Source organism: Calonectris borealis, chromosome 9 (genome assembly GCF_964195595.1).
Source record: "Calonectris borealis chromosome 9, bCalBor7.hap1.2, whole genome shotgun sequence".
Classification (NCBI taxonomy): domain Eukaryota; kingdom Metazoa; phylum Chordata; class Aves; order Procellariiformes; family Procellariidae; genus Calonectris; species Calonectris borealis.
This window is the reverse complement of record NC_134320.1, coordinates 17,387,927-17,407,656: the sequence shown is the minus strand read 5'-3', so window position 1 is coordinate 17,407,656 and position 19,730 is coordinate 17,387,927. Positions and strand designations below refer to the sequence as shown.

The 19,730-nt window shown below is 43.4% G+C and overlaps 1 protein-coding gene across 13 annotated transcripts in view; it reads left to right on the top strand.

Annotated features, from left to right (window-relative positions):
• The window catches only part of LPP (LIM domain containing preferred translocation partner in lipoma), a 349,989-nt gene that overhangs the window by 276,674 nt on the left and 53,585 nt on the right, over positions 1-19,730 (top strand). For all 13 annotated transcript variants that reach the window (XM_075157104.1, XM_075157110.1, XM_075157103.1 and 10 more), the window contains one exon: positions 13,578-13,747. In XM_075157104.1, coding sequence (XP_075013205.1) covers positions 13,578-13,747 — 170 coding nt within the window. The remainder of the gene's footprint in view (positions 1-13,577; positions 13,748-19,730) is intronic.

Genomic DNA, 19,730 nt, shown 5'->3' with positions numbered 1-19,730 from the left:
GAAAGAGATTTCTGAAATGTTTGAAGTCTCAAACATTTGCATTGGGTCTCACATTGCTGCAATTCTCTGTTTTGAATGCTCACTTTTCCAAGTTGTAGCCTTTCACTAGGATGAAAATCTCCCACATGGTTTCCTATGCTGGGGTGTGAATAACAGCTTCCCCGATCTACCCATCACATCTGACTTTGTCAACATAACAAAGTTGCATCCTTTTAGGTGCAAATGGAAACCAACTGACTTAAACCAGCATTGGCTTTCTGGGATCAGTCATATAAATTCAAAGTTGACTAAGTTTACATCAGCTAAAATCAGGCTTGGGATAAATTGAAATGAGTGTCTCTACACGTACCTCAGATCTAAATGTGGAGGTCTGGTGGGTTTCAAATGATTCTGTTATTGCATGTAAACAAGTCCATTGGTTTTCCCTACTGTCATACCCAAGTGCTTAATGAGGATTAAATATACTTACTGTCTTCGCAGTGAACTCCCATGTATGTAGGAAACCGGTAAAGAGCGCCCTGAAAGTTCAGAGCACAACGGTTTGCCAACTTTCTTCATACGGAGGTTGCCGTCACTGGTTCAGGATGTGCAGGAGGTTTTTCAACACCAAGTTTTTGGCAAACGCTTATAATCCCCGCTGACGGTAGCATTTTCTAATGCCCGCTCAAGGACATTGGACTGGCAGGACTCACGACCCCTGGATATCGGATTGGTCCTTCTGATTGGTTCAGCCCTGTCACGAGGAGGGAAAGCTTTTGGGGTTTCAGTTTCCATCGGCACAAAATTCTCAGGTCAAGAATTGTGTGAATAATTCAGGAGACAGGGATTGGTGCCCTTCGTGCGGAAGCCAATTTAGAAAGAACCTTCCGTCTTAGAAATGTGATGAGTAATACTTCGAGCGCGCCTTTGTAGATGCTGATCAACATCAGAGCCTCCTCGTGGGGGACTTCAGGTTAAATGTCAGGACAATCTGTATCATGATAAATATGGATCAGAACCCACGTTTCCCATGTCTCCTACTGTTAGTCAACAGGCCTTAGACTCTAAACCACCACCTCAGAGCAGTCTTAGGGCCTCTAAAGAGCTTGGCTTTAGTGTGAGATTTTTTTTAACTACTTATTATTTTTTAAGCCTTGCTAATTATGAATCAAAAGCTGTAGGATGTGTGAGAGTGACACATGCAATTGTGCAGATGGGTTTTCCACATACTTTCTTTAAATAAAATAATAATTTTTATAAAGATGTATCTCATATTTTACACTAATTCACTTCTAATGGAGGCCAAGCAAGAAAACTTTTGTCTCCTTTTTCATCAAGCTCTGAGAATGTGACAGTCAGGTGAGAATAATGATCTATGGATACTTGATATCATACTGCTCCATCATGTTGTGTGTGCCACAGGGAGGTCATTTTGAAAACAGTTTAGGGCGTTATCAGTATTACTTTCCATCTACCTCAGCCAGTAAAAGCAGGTCCCATGACCCAAAGGATAAGCAGAATTGTAATTATTGCATAATTACATGAGTATAATTAATATGGTGTCACCAACATCAATGTTATTTCAAAAGGACTTTTGCTCTCACTACCAATGTCACATTTTAAGGTTATGACATGTCTGGTCATCCTTAGTAGATACAAATGTTGCACGTCCCCTCCAGAACGGGAGTGGCCTCTCCATCCCAGGTTGTAAAGCTCCTGTTACTTGTCCAAGAGAGTAAATAAATATTGGACCTTGCACCTGGTTGGAAAAGTCCCAGATTTTGGGGCAAAGAAGGAAACTTCTGTCCAGTAGGTTGCTTTCATGAGAAAAAGCAGAGTTAGTTGATTCCAGCTGCTGAGAAATTTGGAGTGATGGAATTCAGTGCAAGGGGCGGCGGATGGTTGGCGTACAGGTGAGGCGGTTTCCAGCGCCTGATGGATGTGATTTATGGCAGGGCTGCTGTCGACACGCAGACAGCGCATGTTTCAAAACAGCAAGGAAGCTTTGGGCTGGTGCCGGATTGTGAAAGGCAGGGTTTTCAAAAGACCTTAAATAAATGAGGTGCTGGTTGAAATTTGGTGGGACTTCTTCTTCTAATGCCGTCAGACACCTTTGAAAACCCCAGGCCTCAAAGCTGTTGGGGATATGAGAACTGCCATTTGTTCAGGACTCTACTCTTTGGGGGATCCAGCCTTTCTCCACCTTTTTTTTTTTTCTTTTTTCACTTTTGGCAAGGGGAAGACAGGTTCCCTCCCTGTTTCTTGTTTTTTGTCAGACGTTTTTCCCCAGGCAGGCATACAGGAGGCGTGCCAGGTTGGTAGGCCAGAGCCATTGGCAGGAGAAACATCTCTGACTCAAAACTTCACCATTACTCAGGCGTTTTCACCTTCTCTGCTGAACAGAGCCTTTGGTAAAAATCACTTCATGTCACCACCCTCCCGGTGATGCAGCGAGGCCGAGACGAGCAGCCGAATACCAGCTGGAGCACAGCCAGGCTATGGAAGAGTGAATTGAGTCATTCATGCCCAGCAACGGATGTGATTTTTGGCTGGGCTTGAGTCTGGTGAACATACTGATGGCGCCTGTCCTGGGCTTGTGAAATGGGTTGGCTGGGCTGGGGGACAGAAGTGGTTTGAAGTGCCGTTGCGCAACATGGAAGCAGTTGGAGGTGAAAGTCTTTGGGAAAGGGGACATTGTTTGCTCTGTCTTTTTTCAGCAGCTAACACCGTGGGGCCTCGACCCGTTGCTTGGGCTCCTTGGGACTGATTGCGTGATGAAAGTGGCAAACCTAACTCTAGTCCTTTGGGAACGCAATAAAAGACAACTAATTTTTTGACCTAGACGTAAGGGCTGCTATCTATATTAGTGTGAGTCTTAGCTGGTCCCTTCTGACTGCACCCTCGGTTCAGCTCTTAAGAAAGCAAGTGCTAAGGAGAATTTGATCTACATTTAAGGCATGCTTGCACTGAGCAGCGGCATGAGCCTGTGGGCAGCTGGTCGCTGGTCCTCCCCACCTGGAGGAGTGGGTGGGAGAAGATGCATGAACCGTTGCATAATGAACACTAAGCATCTGAAGAGGAGACCAGCTTGTCTGGCCTCCAGATCGGCTCTGTTTTGCAGCCACTGCTTATGAATGGGGTTGGGTGCACCAGCCCCTGAAACTACCCTCCACTGCTCTACCAGCAAGTCTAATCTCCTGAGCCAGTGGGCGAGCAGGCTGGGACAGCATGCTCAGAGAGACACCTGCGAGGGGGCCCAGACGGGCCGGGGAGAGCTGCCCCCACGTAGCCGCTGGCTGGGGCTTCCGCCACTGGCCCTCCCAGTAATTGCAAGGTATTTTTTTGTGGCTTTCCAAAAAAGGATCCTGAAATCTGGCGCAGCATTACAGAGCGAGCCCAGCAGGCCAGGGGTTTGCCCAGGAAATCCCCCCCTGCCCATCGCCGCTGATGAGGGTGGGAGGAGGAGTGATTTCTGCCTCCTGTCCTGCCTCCTTTCCCTGCGGGAGATTCAGACAAGCACGGTTGCTTACCTTGGTGTGCTGTCATATATTTGGTGCTTCCATGGTCCAGGGTTTATCATGCAATGTGGCTTTGCAAGTGTAAGTGCAAAGGGACCTAGCTCAGTGGTTGTTGCTGTTGGGATCACCAGAACTGCCAAAATTTGTCTGATCCACAGTTCTGCCAGCAACAGTTTCCCTTGCTAAGGTCCCTTCCAGGAGGCCAAAACGCCACAGTATCAGCTTTGGGATAAGTTGCCCAGAGAGAGGTTTCCTGCCTGCCCCACTAGGACTCGACTGACACCCTTACCTGCACCCCTCACCAGGGTTTTATTGAAGAGCTGCTGAGGTTGTTCCCTGGGTGCCATGTAATGGTAAGGTCTCACTAAAAAATAAAATTTTGGCATTAGTGATGTGTTCCAAGGAGAAGAGTCATCTTTGTTTTAAAAACTCTTATTTTCCTATGAAAGTAAAATAGAAGAAGAGCTTTCTGAGCTGTTGAAAGCATGGGAAAGCCCCACTTTCTCACAACCTTTACAAATTTTGCCCCATTTTTATTTTGGAAAAAAAGGAGGGGTTTATATCTTTTGCTTTTTTAACTTCCTATATGTGGTCAGTTTCCCCTGAAGGAGAGGAGCGATGGCACAGGAAGGTGGGGGACTTCTGTGAAAGTAGAAATTTTTTAAAATTTTTTTTTTTTTACCAAATGAAATGATTGCATTCATTATTTAGTTAAGCGTTTGTCGGCTGGGGTTTTTAGTGCAAATCAGTGCTTTGAAAGTCTCGCCCCCAAACACAAACATCTTCCTAATTTAAAAAAAAAATTATGAAATGTTACTTCTTTCCATCCAACTGTGTACCTGCAATTTAAACCGCTTTTCTTTATCACATCGATATTAAGGCCAGGCTGGGAGCAGCAGTGGGGAGAAGTAGGTAGCAAGGAGTGCCCGGGAAGCAGCACGGGACATGGCACCCTGTTTGCGGTGCTGGAGAGCCGGGGGGAGGCAGGGCCTGGAAGAGCAATTGCTGTTCCTTCCAGAGACAGCGTCCCGTGCCCCGGCTGAGAGCGCCTGGCAAAGCGACACAAACAACTCGCTCCTCTGTTTCCCGAGCTGGGGCTTTTCAGTGGATATACGACTGTAGTCTCTGTCATCTGGCAACTTTCATCAGCATTAAAGGAAACATTTATAAAGGAAATAGAGTACATTTTACTCTCTCCCTTGCATTTCCTTGGTCGATCAGCAAAGGGAGGAATGTTTCCTCTCTCGCATTCTTTTTTTCACCCCTTTTCTTTTGTCTCCAGATGTTACTGAGGCTCTATTTCAACCCATTTGCACATGGTAAAACATGTGCCAAAAAGTTGACACAATGTAACAAGAAAAACACAACAAAAAAAAAACAGAGCATGCTGCAAAAAAAGTATCTGGGACCTTAAATATTGCAGAGCATCACTGACCCCCACTGGGCTGGGACACTCACTGCAGATCACCCAAGTTGGGGACTGGTACCTCATCGATGTGTTGGGCACACGGTCAGATCAACATTTGCCTACATGGCAAGGTGCCTTGCCTGAGGAGGGAGGGGGAGCAACTTTGCTTTAGGTCCCATACAACTGGTGTAGACCAAACCAAGCCTACATGTGTTCTTTATGTCCATCATGAGTAGAGTAAAAAGGCATTGGCTTAGATTACTGCAAGGGACATTTTGCTTGGACGGAAGGAAAGGCTTGCCAGTGGTAAGGTTGGGTACTCACTGAAATTTTTTGCCCAAGTTGTTGGTGAAATCTCCGTTGCTGGAGGTTCTTAGGAACAGGTTAAACAAGTATCTGTCAAGAATGTTGTGGAGAGAGTTGATCCTGCCTTCGAGGCAGTAAGATAGTTTCCATGACCTCTCAAGATCCTGTTCAACTTGAATTTTTACAGCTTTGTGCGAAAATCAGGAGTGCTCCTCTCCAAACCTTTATTTTGTGGCAGTGATGCATTGTGGTTGCAATAATTTAGGAAGGTACCTCTACTGCATTGGTAAGCACTCATCATAATTTGCTTTATATCAGAAACAAGCTAAATTGTCTCCTGTGTCCCAGGGAGTTGAGGAGAGGGTGATGTGGATGTGTAAGGGACAGGGACCATCACCACGTGGATGTTGAAGGAAACACAGGCCTTTCTTCCTCTCTCATTAAACAGAGGACAGCAGGAGAGGCACAAAACTCCTTGTGCTCAGTTGCTACATGGCTCAGCCAGGTTGCCAGAGAGCAATGGCGTGGCCTGCGCAGAGAGCACGTTCCTCCTGCCGGGAAGGGGATTCCAGCAGGACTGGGGCTGGGAGTTCCCTCTGAAATGGAGGAGTTTTTGTGCTGCAAGCCTGTCTCACTATCAAGCCATTTCAGAGATGGTCTTGTGGTTAAAGCGGCTAGACTGGGATTGAGAATATGTCGTTCAGTTCCTGGATCCGTCACAAATTCCTTGTGTGACCCTCGGAAAGTTATTTAACCTGTGTGGGTCTCAAGTTCCCCACACTGTTGGGTGTCCTAACAGTCCTCTAGCTTCCCAGGGTGTTGGAAGGATTCACCATGAGGGCTAGTTACTGGCTGGGATAGCAACCTTGTGATGAGCAGCATGGAGAAGTGTTTGAAAAGGTACAGGCAAGTGTTAGCAGCGTGAGCCTGCACAGTTGCAGTGCATTTGCTGTGTGGAGTGGAATGGGACCTCCGGGGCATACTGAGAATGTGTCAGGTTTGCAGCCAAGCAAAGTGAGAATATGAAGTTGTATTGTGGTTGGAGGAAAGGGATGCAAACAACAGGAGAGTGCAGCTACTGCTGGACAAGCACAGTACAAATGACAAGAAGGTCACTGCAGGGACCTGTACATCTGGAGTACAAGTGCAACGCAGTTAAAGCAGAATAACCAGGACACAGTAATTAAGTCCGGGCCTTGGATTTAATTGATGAAGTAGGCACACGTTGCAGCATGAAGCTCTGTTTACTGTGAAAGATTGTCTTTTCTGACGTCTGCTGAAGAAGAGGGAATTAAGATTGATCTGTCTCGTGTCCAAAGGCTGTGTAAGACAACTGATGCATACAGCCTGCTACTGTCAAATGGCGAAACTTCAAGCTTGGATCCTGGCACAATAAACCATTGCCAAGGACTTCCCACTCAGTGAGAAGTCTGAGTTCAAAAGCAAAAAAAGGGTAGGTAAGGAAGGCAAGGATAAAATGGGAAAAATACCATAGTTTTCTACAAAATGCACAAACTACCTTTGGGTTTCCCTGCCTACTATTATTGCAGTGCCCTGTGTACCGAAGTGTTGGAATAACTCTGGGACAAATATGATCAACGCATCTTTCCCTAACATAATCACAGTCGGACACATACCTCCCATGCTCCACAGGAGGAGAATAAACCCTCTTCTGTGCATCAGAGATTCATATTTTATTTCCTTTGGACAAATCAAGGAACCCTGTTGGGTGCTTATGAGTTGCAGGATCTCTACCATTGAGACTTAACTCAATTAAGGTGTACTGGCAGTTAAGGTCTGCAGTTACACTGTTATCCTAATGGATGAACCTCTGCTCCCATATCCCTGTAAAATGGACTAATTGTGCCTGTCTGACATAGGTGCCCTGAGGAATCCCACGTGCTTGGGGAATGCTTGAAAACCCTTGGATAAAAGTCACTAGGAAAGAGGAGGGAGAGAGGGGAAAATCTTGTTACATTGTTGACTTATGGTCAACGTTGTCCTCGAAATGCTGTTTTGTCATCAATATTTCTTCATTAGGAATAATGATTTTTCCACATTTACTGCCAGCTGATTCAAAGCCGTCCAAAAGCAGAATGTGTCATGAATCTCTAAAATGCATTCGCTGGCGAACTCTAAACAGAGATGATTAGAAAAATAACGCAGCGGAAATACTGGGTGTCTTGAGGCTGCCAGGGGAACTTTTAGCAAGATATTTTGTTCAATGTATTTACATATTTTAAAAACGTTCTTAGTACACTTTTGTAAAGGCAGTCTGCTGTATTTCTTTAGTTCTTTCTTGCATAGTATATCAGGGCTGCAGTGAGAACCAGGGAACACACTTAGCTGATCAAGGGAAATTGTGTAATTGATAGGCACTGAGGATATGACCTTGTGGTATATTCCCACAGTACTGTTAGGTGGGAAACAGTTTTTTCCATCATGCAGAAGTTTTTGAGATATCAACGGGTTTTTTTCCCCACATTTCAGCAAATGTGGAACCTTCCTACTTTGATGCTTTTATCAGAAAGTTATCCCCTATCTCCTCTCTACACATGCTTTGAATTCATGAATTTAAGTCTTTTGTAGGGAGAAGGTTTGCACATTTTCTCTCTGCTTTGAATTCATGAATTTAAGCCTTTTGTAGGGAGAAGGTTTGCACATTTTCTCTCTGCTTTCTTTACTCTTAGTATCTGTAGTTATTGCCTGAATTGTCTATGTTAGGCACTGTACATCACATAGCAAGAGACCGTCGGTGCCTCCGACAGCTTAGTGTCTAAGTAGGTATGACAGACAAATAATGCTGTAAAAGAGGCTAATGCAATCCTTGGATCTACAAACAGGAGCATCTCAAGCTAGCTAGATGGAGTTACGTTACCTCTGTATTTGACTCCAGTGTGATTGCTATCGGAATATTATGCCATAAGCATTAGTATGGCATGTACCTATTCCATCATCCATCTTCAGTGGTAGATGTTTGTCTGATTGGCTGACATTCTTATCTGACATTTAGAAGTGACTCATGTCCCAGATAAGGTTGGACACCCTGTATCTAATTCCTCATCTCCAGATCACGCCCAGACTCTGGCCAAATCTTAAGAATCTTGCTGAGTAACAGCTCAGATTATGGCCTTTCCTATTCATCTTCACAGATAAAACCTGCATCCAAGCTCCACTGACCTCGAATCTCTGCAACATCCTTTTCTAAAAATGCAATTTCTCCCTGTTCATGCTCAACTAGAACGTAGCTGCAGAAATCACTCTCTAGCTTGTAACTTAGGCCAGATCATTTCTGCCTCCTAATCTCTCCTCTGGTTTCATTTCTGCATCGTATCAAACAGAAGCTTCTTGTCTTTTCTTGCATGGCCTGTAATGATCTATTCCCACCCTTTTTTTCCTCTAGTATTCTCCAGCGACATATCAACTCATCCTTCCCATCTGCAGGTGTCTATGTTCAATCTTCAAGCGCTTACATTCGTTCCCTTTTGTGCTGTCTTTGTCCTTTCCTCAGAAGCATCCCATTAAATTTCCCTCAAACTCCCTCTGGCTCCTCTTTCAAATTCTTCCGTAACCTTTTCCTTTGCTGGGCTCTCTACAGACTCCTTGTCAATAGTAAAACATTTAGAGTGCTGAGACCACAATTCTCCTTGCTGACCGGTTTTGTCTGATTGCTTTTTTGTATTTCCTATCTATACCCAGTTGTTATTGCTTGTATTAGATTGTAAACTCCTGCAGTCGGGCCCTTCTTTGTATTCTGTGTTTGTCCAATACCCAGCACAACGGGGCTGTTCCACAGTCTGAGCAGCCAGGATCTGTGGTGGTATAAGCAAAAACTATGTAATAATAGTAATAACATAACGAGAAGTTAAACGTGGCATCATGTGCAATACGAGCTGCTCTCCTCCCTTCCCCCTCTTCCTTCAGATTCGCAATATTTCCAACTTTTTATACAACAGAAAACAGTAAATGAGGAGGTTTCAGAATAAAGTATAGTAGCTGATGTTTCCTTTCAGCTGCTGAAGTGTTTCCCCGTGATCCACTCAGTAATGATGCCATTTCCAGCAGTTTCAGCAGGGAAGCCTCTGTGGGCACCTCTGTATGTCCCCCCAAGTTAAGACCAACATGTGGCAGCCAGGCTAGGCTGAAGGAAGGTCACGGCCAAGGTTATGAACCTCTTTCATGCAAAAATAGAGGACTCCAGTCTCCCAGGCTTGCTGCCAACGTATCACCTTCTAGTTTTGCTGAAATGATCTTGAAAAAGGACCTAAAAAGGGCTGAAAGGGCAAAAGAAGAATGTTGAAATGACATAGTTTCATCTTCGTGCAGTTTAGTACTAATTTTGTCCTTTGTCTTTAAGCTGCCTTTTAAGTGCTGTTTGTCTCTGTGGGAAGCAAATGGGTCACGTTGTTCTATGTTTCTACTGTAATACGCTGCCTGCTATTTTTCTCTTAGATTATTTGTGTAATCTTTTTTGTGCAATCTGTTTGTTCTTGAGTCTTGCAAGCTTTGCCTTTGCTACTTCTTTCCCAATAAGCAGTGCAACTTGTTCTGTATTCACTCATGGGTATTCTGCACACAACGGACTGGGTTATTTCAACCAGTGTGAAAATATTAAAATGGGGAACATGTGTGGGCACTTAATTGTGGTGAGTCCGACCACAAATACCTTCGCCGTTGGTAATTGGCACACAGGAAAAGCAGACCTTTGTTTTGTTTTTATCAGACATAATGATAGATACATTGTTTTTAGTGGGGTTTTTCTGGTTTTCTAAGGAAATGAGGCTTGTGCAATCACACTGCCTGTGTGCATGTGCCTGTCTGTTTGTCAGTTCCTCCCTCACCAATAACGCTTGAAACTAATAGCCATTTTCAAGCAAATTTGAGTGAGGCGCAGGAGTCGGGGGAAGAGACCTGGTTTTACACAAGTCTTGTGAGTTCTCAGATTGCACCAAAGTCTGCAAAGGTGCAGCCTTTAATGGCTGCATCACTGCAAGCCAGATCGGTCATGTATTTGCCTGCGTGCCTTTACGTGGATCCAGCCACCTAACTGTAAGCTCCCAAATTTGAATATTTTGGCTTACTTGCTTTTACCCTTCGGGCGAGTGAGTCAGTTGGGGGTGGTGCTAGGCACAGAGCTTGTGTTTTGATTCTCACTGGAGTGGCCATGTCTCATGAAAAACATGGTTTGCTCCAGGCCACAGTGTTACAATTTGCATATAAACTTATGAAAAAGGAAGCTTTCTTTAAGCTTTCCTGTGTGAGAGTTTACAGGAGCATTTCTGTCTGTGTACATAATAGCAGAAGCTGGACTTCTCATAAATGTAGATGGGATAAGTCTGTCGCTGCCTGAATGGGAATCTTCTGTGGAAAAACCCAGAAAGAGGAAGGAAAGCCTAAGGAAATACCAACTTCAAGGGGAGAAGTTGGCCAAGACTTCTGTTGTGCTGCTCTTTGGTTTGTATCTGGCCACCAGCAGTGTAGTTGGGGAATGCCTCGGAGCCGTGCAGGAATGTAGCCTCAGGGCACCTTTGGGAGGCAGAGAAGGTGTCTTTATGCCCTTTGCTCAAGGAGAGGACGGAGGTATAAAGGCACCAAGTGATTTGCCAGAGATGACATGAGTATATACTTGAGTTAGGAAACAGGCCCAGGTCTCCTGACACAAGAAGTGCAGCCAGAAGTATGGTCTACATATAGACAGCTTTTCCAGCAAATGGAGAGATGCCTTGGTTCAAAGAGGAAGATAAATGTCGAAGTATACAAGAGCTGATGAATGTGAGAAGAGGAGGAGGGGAAGAAAAGATTCCCACATGTTCTACTCAGATGTTAACAAAGAAAGCTGAGAAGTGTTTGCATAGACACTACATTATTCCATGTCCAAATGCCTCATAAAAATAATACCGGATGATCACAGAATGGCACACCAGGGAAAATAAATTCTTCAGCGGAATATTCCCTCTGGAAAAACACTGTGTAAAGTAATACACTAATGGCTTTCAATTTCATGTTTTATATATAGAGATATTAACTGTTCCCCAGACGTCTCTTCATATTACAGCCCAGCTACACGAGCAGTTTGGAGAAGGCTCCGGAGCACGCTCAGTCTTGTCCGCACACAGGACCAAGCGGTGCTCTCCTGTTGTACATGCAACTCCTGTGGTGTATACAGTAGGTTTCTTCTGCCTCCTTCCCAGAGCAGTACCGCTCCTGTGGTTCTTTCCAGTGGGATTTTTTTTTTCTTCTTCCTAGTCCTCATGGTTTTTTCCATTCTTCCCCCATGCTCCGTAGCCTTACCACCATGCTGGGAACCCTTCTGCATTCCTTCTCTGCTCATAAAAAAGGAGTCCTCACAAGAAGCGTTACAGTGGAGTGATTAAAGCACAACACTGCCAATCAAAATGCTAATAACAAATGCTAAAGAAAGTCAAGTGTAAAAACAACATTATTAATTCCTTTTTGGGGGGTTTCCAGGCTTGTCTGGATTTATCTGGTGATTTCTCTCTCCACATTGCTCAGACTGGGAGCTGTTTGAGTCAGGAACTGTCTGTCCTGTATAATGCCAACTACGGTTATGCCGTTGTAGCAAATCAGAATGATCTGGATTCTTTTCCAAGCTTTCCTAATATATCTCAAATGTGTATATATATCATCCTGCCGCATCCTGAGGGATCCAAAAGTAGCTTACATGCTTTGTTCCCTGCCTACTGGAGTCTGGGACAGTCAGGGAAGAAGTCGTGAGTGTGGGGACATTGATGTTCCACTGTGCAAGGACAGCAGTCCTGCTCTTGGGATGATGAGGCATGTCCGAGTCCTTTTAGGAAGTTTTTCGGTATTTGTTTGAAAAGGCCAATAAACACAGACCGTAGTATGAGAGAACATCGTACCATTGCTGGATTATTTAATTATTAGGGACATATTACTTGTATACACATATACGAGTAATTCTATTTTGAACTCAGTCTGCCTTCCTGCTTGCACCTCAGCTCTCGATTCCTTTCCCCGCCTTCCCACCCTCAGCAACCACACCACTCCACCTATAGAGCCTTGAAGGAGAAGTGCAGGGTCCCAAGACTGGGGACACCACAATTATTCTCAAACTGGAGAGTTGCTCTGTTGCCTTTGGTGGGGCTCTCCTGCATAGGGTGGCTGAGGTTGTCCTAAATACCTTCCATGACTCTGTGCATGAATTATTTTCAACACTGTTTGCTGGGTAAGGACATCAGACCTGCATGAGATATCCTTGTTTTCTAGAACTCAAATGAATGGCAGAGGAAAATTGCAAAGGTGTGCCTTCCACCCACCCTCTTCCATCATCTCTGCGCAACAATCTTCACTAGGAAAATGTCTTTCCCATGATCTAAGAAACTCTCTTTCTCTGAAATCCTGTCTTCACTTTAAATCTATCTGCCACATAACATTTTCAAGGACAATCTGAGCAAGGCAGCAAGCCTTTTGTACGTGTGTGCGTGTGTGTGTACAGATTTTTTGTGTTATGTATTTGTATGTGGTATTAGGGACCTTTTTCAGAAACAGCCAGAGCTCTTAGGGCTTGTCTTTACTTAGAGTCCTTACTAGCAGCTTCTGATACACCTTTCTTGAAATACAGTAAGAGTAAAGTATCCACACATCAGTTTCTTGAGGAATAGTTTCTGTGCTTTAAATAGACACAATACCTTAATCCGTATTAATCTTCAAACAGAAAAAAAGTCATTTTTCCATGTAAGAGATGATATTGTAATCACTCAATCTTTAGCTACTACTTTTTATTTAAAATATCAACTAGCTCAGCATCAGCATGCTAGCAAAAGCGTGAGGATTGATACTGCTATACTGGCAAAAGTGTAAAAAGTGAAATCTTTTTGCCAGTATAATTGGCTCCATTGAGGGAATTGGTTTAAGCTGTACAAGCAAAAACTACTCTTTAAATGGTAACAATTGCACTGCCACCAGGCAGCTTTATGAAGCATCCTACCACAAAATCCTTTCATGTGGAGGCAAGACTTTAGGCACAGGTTTATCCCATCTAACTGAGGAGTTGAGGATGACTATATAGCTGGGTTAGATGATAGCTGGATGGTTTGCATCTGGGGCTTACACTCCTTACGATTATCACTGGCTAGCAGCAGCAGCGCTATCAGTGCAGTCTTGAGAGCCAGTTTCAAGCCCCTCTAGCTCTTTCCATATGGGCCAGCACCAGAGTGCCTTCCAGTGGCGCTGGATCTTTGCTAGCAGTGGCACAAATTGCTCTTCTGTTGACTGAGCTGCTGTGTCCCCCTTACCCCCTATGCAGCACAGGCGTGCAGGAGGGCCTTCTCTGCAGTTGAGACCAGGAGTTTGCTTTGACTCATGTCCTTTCCCTTTGGTGACAGGCCGCTGTGCCCGCTGTGGGGAGAACGTTGTTGGGGAAGGCACTGGCTGCACGGCCATGGACCAGGTCTTCCACGTAGAGTGCTTCACCTGCATGATGTGCAACAACAAGCTGAGGGGACAGCCTTTCTATGCAGTGGAGAAGAAAGCCTACTGTGAACCCTGCTATATTGTAAGTAACTATTCTTGTTTGCACCCTGATTTTAATGCACAGACATTGGAAACATTGATTTCTTTCATTGCTGTACAGTTGCCTTACAGTTAAAACCTGACAATTCCATGGCAGTACCATGGGCACCAGTTTTTCGATGGTTTTCAGAACAACTCTGATCTTTTCAGCTTCCTGGGTGAATTTCGTTTCCTGGTCTAACCTATCTCTGAAATGAAGTGGCCAAAGCAGGGGAAAGAGGTGCTTTTTGTGATTATTTCAGCTCTGTAAGAAGTAGGCTATGCAGTGATTTTTAAGAGGTACTGTTGCTCTCAGAAGCTTTCTGTGTTGAGAAACCTGTTACCAAAATGCCTACAGACTGTTGTGCCTCCTAAGATTAAGGTGGTGGGATGCAAGATAGCACTAAAACTTCTAAAATCAAGACCTTTGCATTGCTTGATGGAAGTCCTTCTACCGAACTAAGGGTCTTTGGATTGGATATGTTTTGAAGCTTACCTTACCCTAAAACTTCATTTCATGCCTCCAAAGAGCTCTTAAAGCAAACAATTAACAGTTGATCTGAGGAGCTGCACCTTTTAAGAGGCTCCCATAAGAGCTAGTTGGAACCAGTTGCACAGTTGCAAATTAAAGAAACATCACATAATGTGCCTGAGGCCTCACCTTGCTGTGACCTTAGCATATAGCATATAGGGATAATCCTTGTAATTTAAAATAAGAAAAGCACCCAGACATTCTTAGTGTTGATAGGTCTTTCTCTAAACCCCCAATTCGGAGTTCTTTTTATGAACAGTGGACTTGAGACCCTTCCAGAATTGGATTTGCACTTCTGAAAGTAAAAATTGATGCTTTTCTTGACGTTTTTGGCATTCCAATAATAATTAAAACAATATGTATTTCTGAAAATGCCACAAATATCCCATCATTCTTTCTGTTTCTGCAGAGCCTTTGCAGTGGGATTATTGCTGAAATATTGAATATAAAAAGGGAGGATTCTATCTTATTTACAATGGCAGTGATGTATGGGCCTTGTTAATTGGCTTTTAAAAACTAAATGATCTTTTAATGGAATATGTACCTTTTAAACCGTTTCCATTTTTGTTTGCATTAAAATGATTGCACCATAAAAAATTTAAGGTTAATTTCATGGCAAGCTTGACCATGTGCAAAGCACTGTGGACTTTAGGAAGGTGCATTCATAATATGATTGGAGCAACTTTATGTAACTGGAATTAGATGTTTCAGTGACTTCAGGCTTGCAGATTGATACTTTCTTTTCCTCTTTAAGTCAAGCACGCATTCTTCGCCACTCATCTGCTTTAGTTTGGGAAAACATCTGCATTAGCCACTGTAGGAATGGTTTAAGATTATTTAATCCCATTACTTATACACTTCATTAGCCTGAGTGAATTGTTGGCAAGGGTTCAGTAAACTTCCTACATTGGGAGATAAAAGGATAAAAAAGGAAAAGGAGAAGAATTCTGTTCCTCGTTTTCTTTCAAATTTATCTTCTATCTATTTAAGGGATAAAGGAACGATAATTGCCTGGTTGCATCTGCGTTTGTACGTTCTGTGATATGGCTTTGCAGCTCTCAGACTGAGGAAAGAGTAAACGTTTTGATAGCTTTCTTTTATATAACCAGAAGGGGCCTTTAAATGTTTATCCATGCAGTCCACAATAACCTGGTTATGGACTTAACCCAAAACACGTCTGGATCCATCTGCTGCTGCACATGCAGGGGAAAGGATAGTGATGCTGATGAGGCTATGTACGTGTAGCTGGGCAGCTGGTACCGTGAGTGGGAAACAGAAAGCAGGAGTCCGGCAATCTGATGCAGCAAAGAGGGGAAGAAAAAAAAAGAAAAAAAAAAAACACCACCAAGCACACAAGCACACATTAAACTCTTAAATGTGGAAGAAACAAGTGTTGGGAGCCTAAGTCTCAATACCCTTCAGAAAACTCAGGACTCTGCTGTGCCGAAAGTCAGATCTACAAGCGATCTAGGCACCTGCCATGCTATTTGCTTTAGGCCTGAGGAATTTGTGTCATAGAGCGTATGTCTCATTGATTTTTCAATGAAATGAGGTCTGCATTGGCTTCAGTAGGATGATGAGTGCCTAAGTACACTGAGGGCCTGAGCTAGGCTTGCAAGTTGTTCTTGCAAATGGATTGGGGGCCCTTAAATTGCTGAGGCACAGTCTGAATGCTTTTGCCTTCAGATGTGTGATGCGGTCATACTGAAGTCAATGAGAGTTAATGACCTGCTTAAAACCTAGCCTGTGCTTAAGGATTTTGCTGAATTGTGGCCTCTAATTTTTTTGGAGCTTTCCCAAGTCCCATTATCAGAAAATAACTTGGACACTTGGAGCCCTAGTTCTGTAGAAAATCAATGGGACTGAAGAACCCAGACTCAGATTCCTGTGGACCTGAATTACCATGAAAGGTGGAGCCTGTGTGACTAGCCTGAGATTGCACAGCTAATCCATGGCTGTGGCCAGCTGAGAAAACAGGATTCTCAGCTGGTATAGATCTGAGTAATTCAATGAAGCATGTTTACTAGTCTACCTAATTCACACTGATTTCTAGCACACATCCCCATTTCCCCAAGTCCAAAACTCTTGACTTATTATGCAAGCCATTAGGCCAAGCTCCTTCATTCATATAAAGAAAATTAACTAAAATATTTGCCTGATCGTGATATATAAATTCATGAATTCTTTGATTTATTTTTTTTTTTTAATAATTCCCTTGTGTGACTTGTGGCCATACGTGCATAAAAACTATGTGCAAAAATAAAAATACACGTTTTTCAACAGTTAGAATTGGCTAATCTTCTCAGTTTATTATGTGACTCTTCTTAGTTGTGGTGGAGTGAAGCCATAATTAAGATTACTGTGAAGAGCTGTATTTAATTACTTGTTAGTCAATACCAAGCCTAAATAGCCTGCAGAAGGGTTGTTTTTTTGGTTTTGTTTCTGGTTTTATTTATCAGTGACCCATTTAAGATGAAATTCCCCAAAAGTCTGAATTAATGTGTAAGGAGATCAATCACCTGTTTTTAAAAAAAAAAAGTTTTTCCTAATGGGAATTTGAGTACCAGAGTTAATTTCTTTCACACAAAAATCCCCCCACCCAAAAGCCAGTCACTATCATTTCCTGTTACATCTTATGAGTGCAGTGAGTTCTGTTGCCAATGTGTTTGCTGGTTTTGCTCTGCATCCAAGGATTCTTTCATTATTAATGTTATTTCTAAAAGAGTACCAGTCTTCTCCATTAAGATGCTTCTGCTGAACTAAAAGCAACTGTAAAAAATAAAGTGTAAATAGGAGACAGATGTCTCCTAGTCATTACGACAGTCAAGTAACATCTGAAATATCACGATAGAGTTTCCAGTGTAACCAATGTATTGCTGTACACGTGATGAATGCTGTGTCTGCAGTATGTTATCAGTATACTTTCCCCCTCCCTTACATGGCAAATTACTGACAAATAACATTTGGTTTGCTTCCTCTAAGTAGTTGAAGAGATTTTAGCACTGGGCTCAGTGCAGAGAAAAGGTTAAGAGTAATATCAGTGGAACCGTTGTTATAAAAGATTGAAGAGCAAGATGTTAGAGCAGTGCCAGCTGTCTGCTTTCCAAATACCGTATTATCATAAGGACTGAACACAAGGTTAACCAGACACACCGGTCTGGCAAGAGTGATGCCGCTGTTTTGTGAATGGGACGTTCTTTGATGTCCTGATGACTTTCTCCGGGACATGGAAATTTTCCTCCATTCTTTATCCCCTTTCTGGCAGTCTGGTGGTTGGCAGTTGGAGGTCCTCTCTGAGGCTGAGAGTGTGAGCACCTGCAGTTAGTGCAGAAAGCAGCAAGATCTTGCAGATGCTCCTGGCCTCTGAGGGTTTCTTCTGTCGTGTCCCAAGTCAATGTGACCCACTGCTGGGCCCTGAGGGAAGGACCGTGGTGCGATGGGGAGGGGAATGAGAAAGCAGAAATAACTAACCAAGCAAAGCAGAAATAGCCAGAGTCGGATGAAAGAGTTCAGAGAAGTGGTGGGCTAGCAATGGTAAGCGATTGAAGGAGAGGAAAGAAACTGTCTCATGTCTGTCTAGCTAGAGTGGGGGAAGATGGTGGGTATGCTCTGCAGTGCCCTATGGACACCCAGTGTTTGAGGTTTCCTGTTTCTGCTGTGCGCTGTGAGATATTGAGGACATGACCTTAAACCCTACCCCAAAGATCACTTACAAGGATTTTGCAGGATGAGGTTCATCTTTCCGTAGTACTAAAGCTGTGGAAGTGCTTGAAGAGGGAAGAATTGTGCGTGGAAGTCATGCCCTGATCACTGCTGTTCCCCAACTTTAAACTCGGGATCATAGTGCTCTTTTTCCTGAGGGGGAAAAAAAAAGTATCTTCCAGTTTTCTCTCTCTTACTGACTTCTAACTTCCTGGTCTGTCAGAGGCTGTAGTTCAGTACGAGAAGATAGTTCAGACCAGAATACAAGAGAAACGCTGATGTTTTAGCAAGTGGTGCCACGGAGCATCCTGGGAAAGCTTAAATTTGCTAATCATTCTGAAATGTCAGTGTTAACTCAATTTGTGCTCATTGAAATCTCCGGTAAAACTGCTATCAGCTTCAGTGTAGCTGGTATTGTAAACCTCGCCCTGTGTGCACACGTGAGTGTGGTTGTTTGAAAGCTGTGCAAAAGCAGCTACCTCCAGCACATACGGTTTAAAGTGGAAGGTTGATCCCCGCAGTAAAATTGCATCTATTTTTAAAAATAATTCTGCAATTTGTAAGCAGAGATTACAGCACTAATTTAGCAACCATGTAACAATTTAAATTGGACCAGAAAAGAGAAACTATAATTTAAAGATTTTTTTTTTATGATACAAGTTTTCTTCTTTTTAAAGTGAAAAGCCCTTTATTCTTGTTTTTGTCAAGCAACGTATTGAATTTGAGAGTAATTTATGGAAAGTGCTGCCAGCATGGTATTGCGAGTGCTCCACAATTTGAATTTAAACTGCTCAATGGGATCATTAAGACTATTATGCCTGCTTTCCAAAGAGTTTGAATTCAAAATGACAACTGGAACAAAAATATAAAATAAACTAAAGAGAAGTCACGCACTCTTTGCGTGGTGGAATTTTTCTGCCCTCGAAATATTTCATTGAGATCAATGCTCTTCTTCAATCCTCTCCTGGAAAAAAAGCTGCTGTTGCTAGTTTTAGTTCGGTGCTCCTGCGTGAGTCATCAGCAGCAGGGAGCTGAACCTGTGACCCGTGGATCTAAAAGCATTAAGTCTCGGCTGCCGTAGCGGAGAGATGCAGCTTGGCTGCACCAAGCAGCAGCGGGCTCCTGCCCTGGATATTTCTTACCCACAACAGAAGAGGTCCGTGGGCAGAGCAGACGCAAAACAAGTCCAGAGTTTTGGTTTGCTTGCAGGTGTGTTTTAATCCTATTGATTATTAACTTTGATAATTTTGCTAGTCTAGGCTCAATTGGTAACTTCGTTGGAAAAAAATCATGGCACAGAAGACTGTCATTCCTGGTAAACTGATCGTCATTTGTGAAACTGAAAAATGAATAAATCCCTTGAGATAGTAACAGCCTTTTCTATTAATACCATCCAGCAACAGTTGATACAAAAAAATACAGATGGAAGCTGGGAGAGGAGTGGTGGCCATAAGCTCAGCGCTACTACTTTGAGTGGTAAATGGTCTTGTGCAATCAGGGCATAAAACAGAGGAGGATGGGTGCTATTGCATACGCTGCACCTGGAGCTTCCAGGAGTCCAAGTCTAGGAGGTACAAACGTGTGTGTGAGAGAATATGTCAATGAAGCAGCTTCTGTCAAAACCGGGACAGATGCTGAACTTAGCTAACCCTCTTGAAGCCTGCATCTGTTTTTTTCAGTGGCCTACCTGCTGTTGTAGGGGGTGGGTCATGCCTCATATTTTGTCACTAGACAGGAGGAAAAGGTTCCTTTG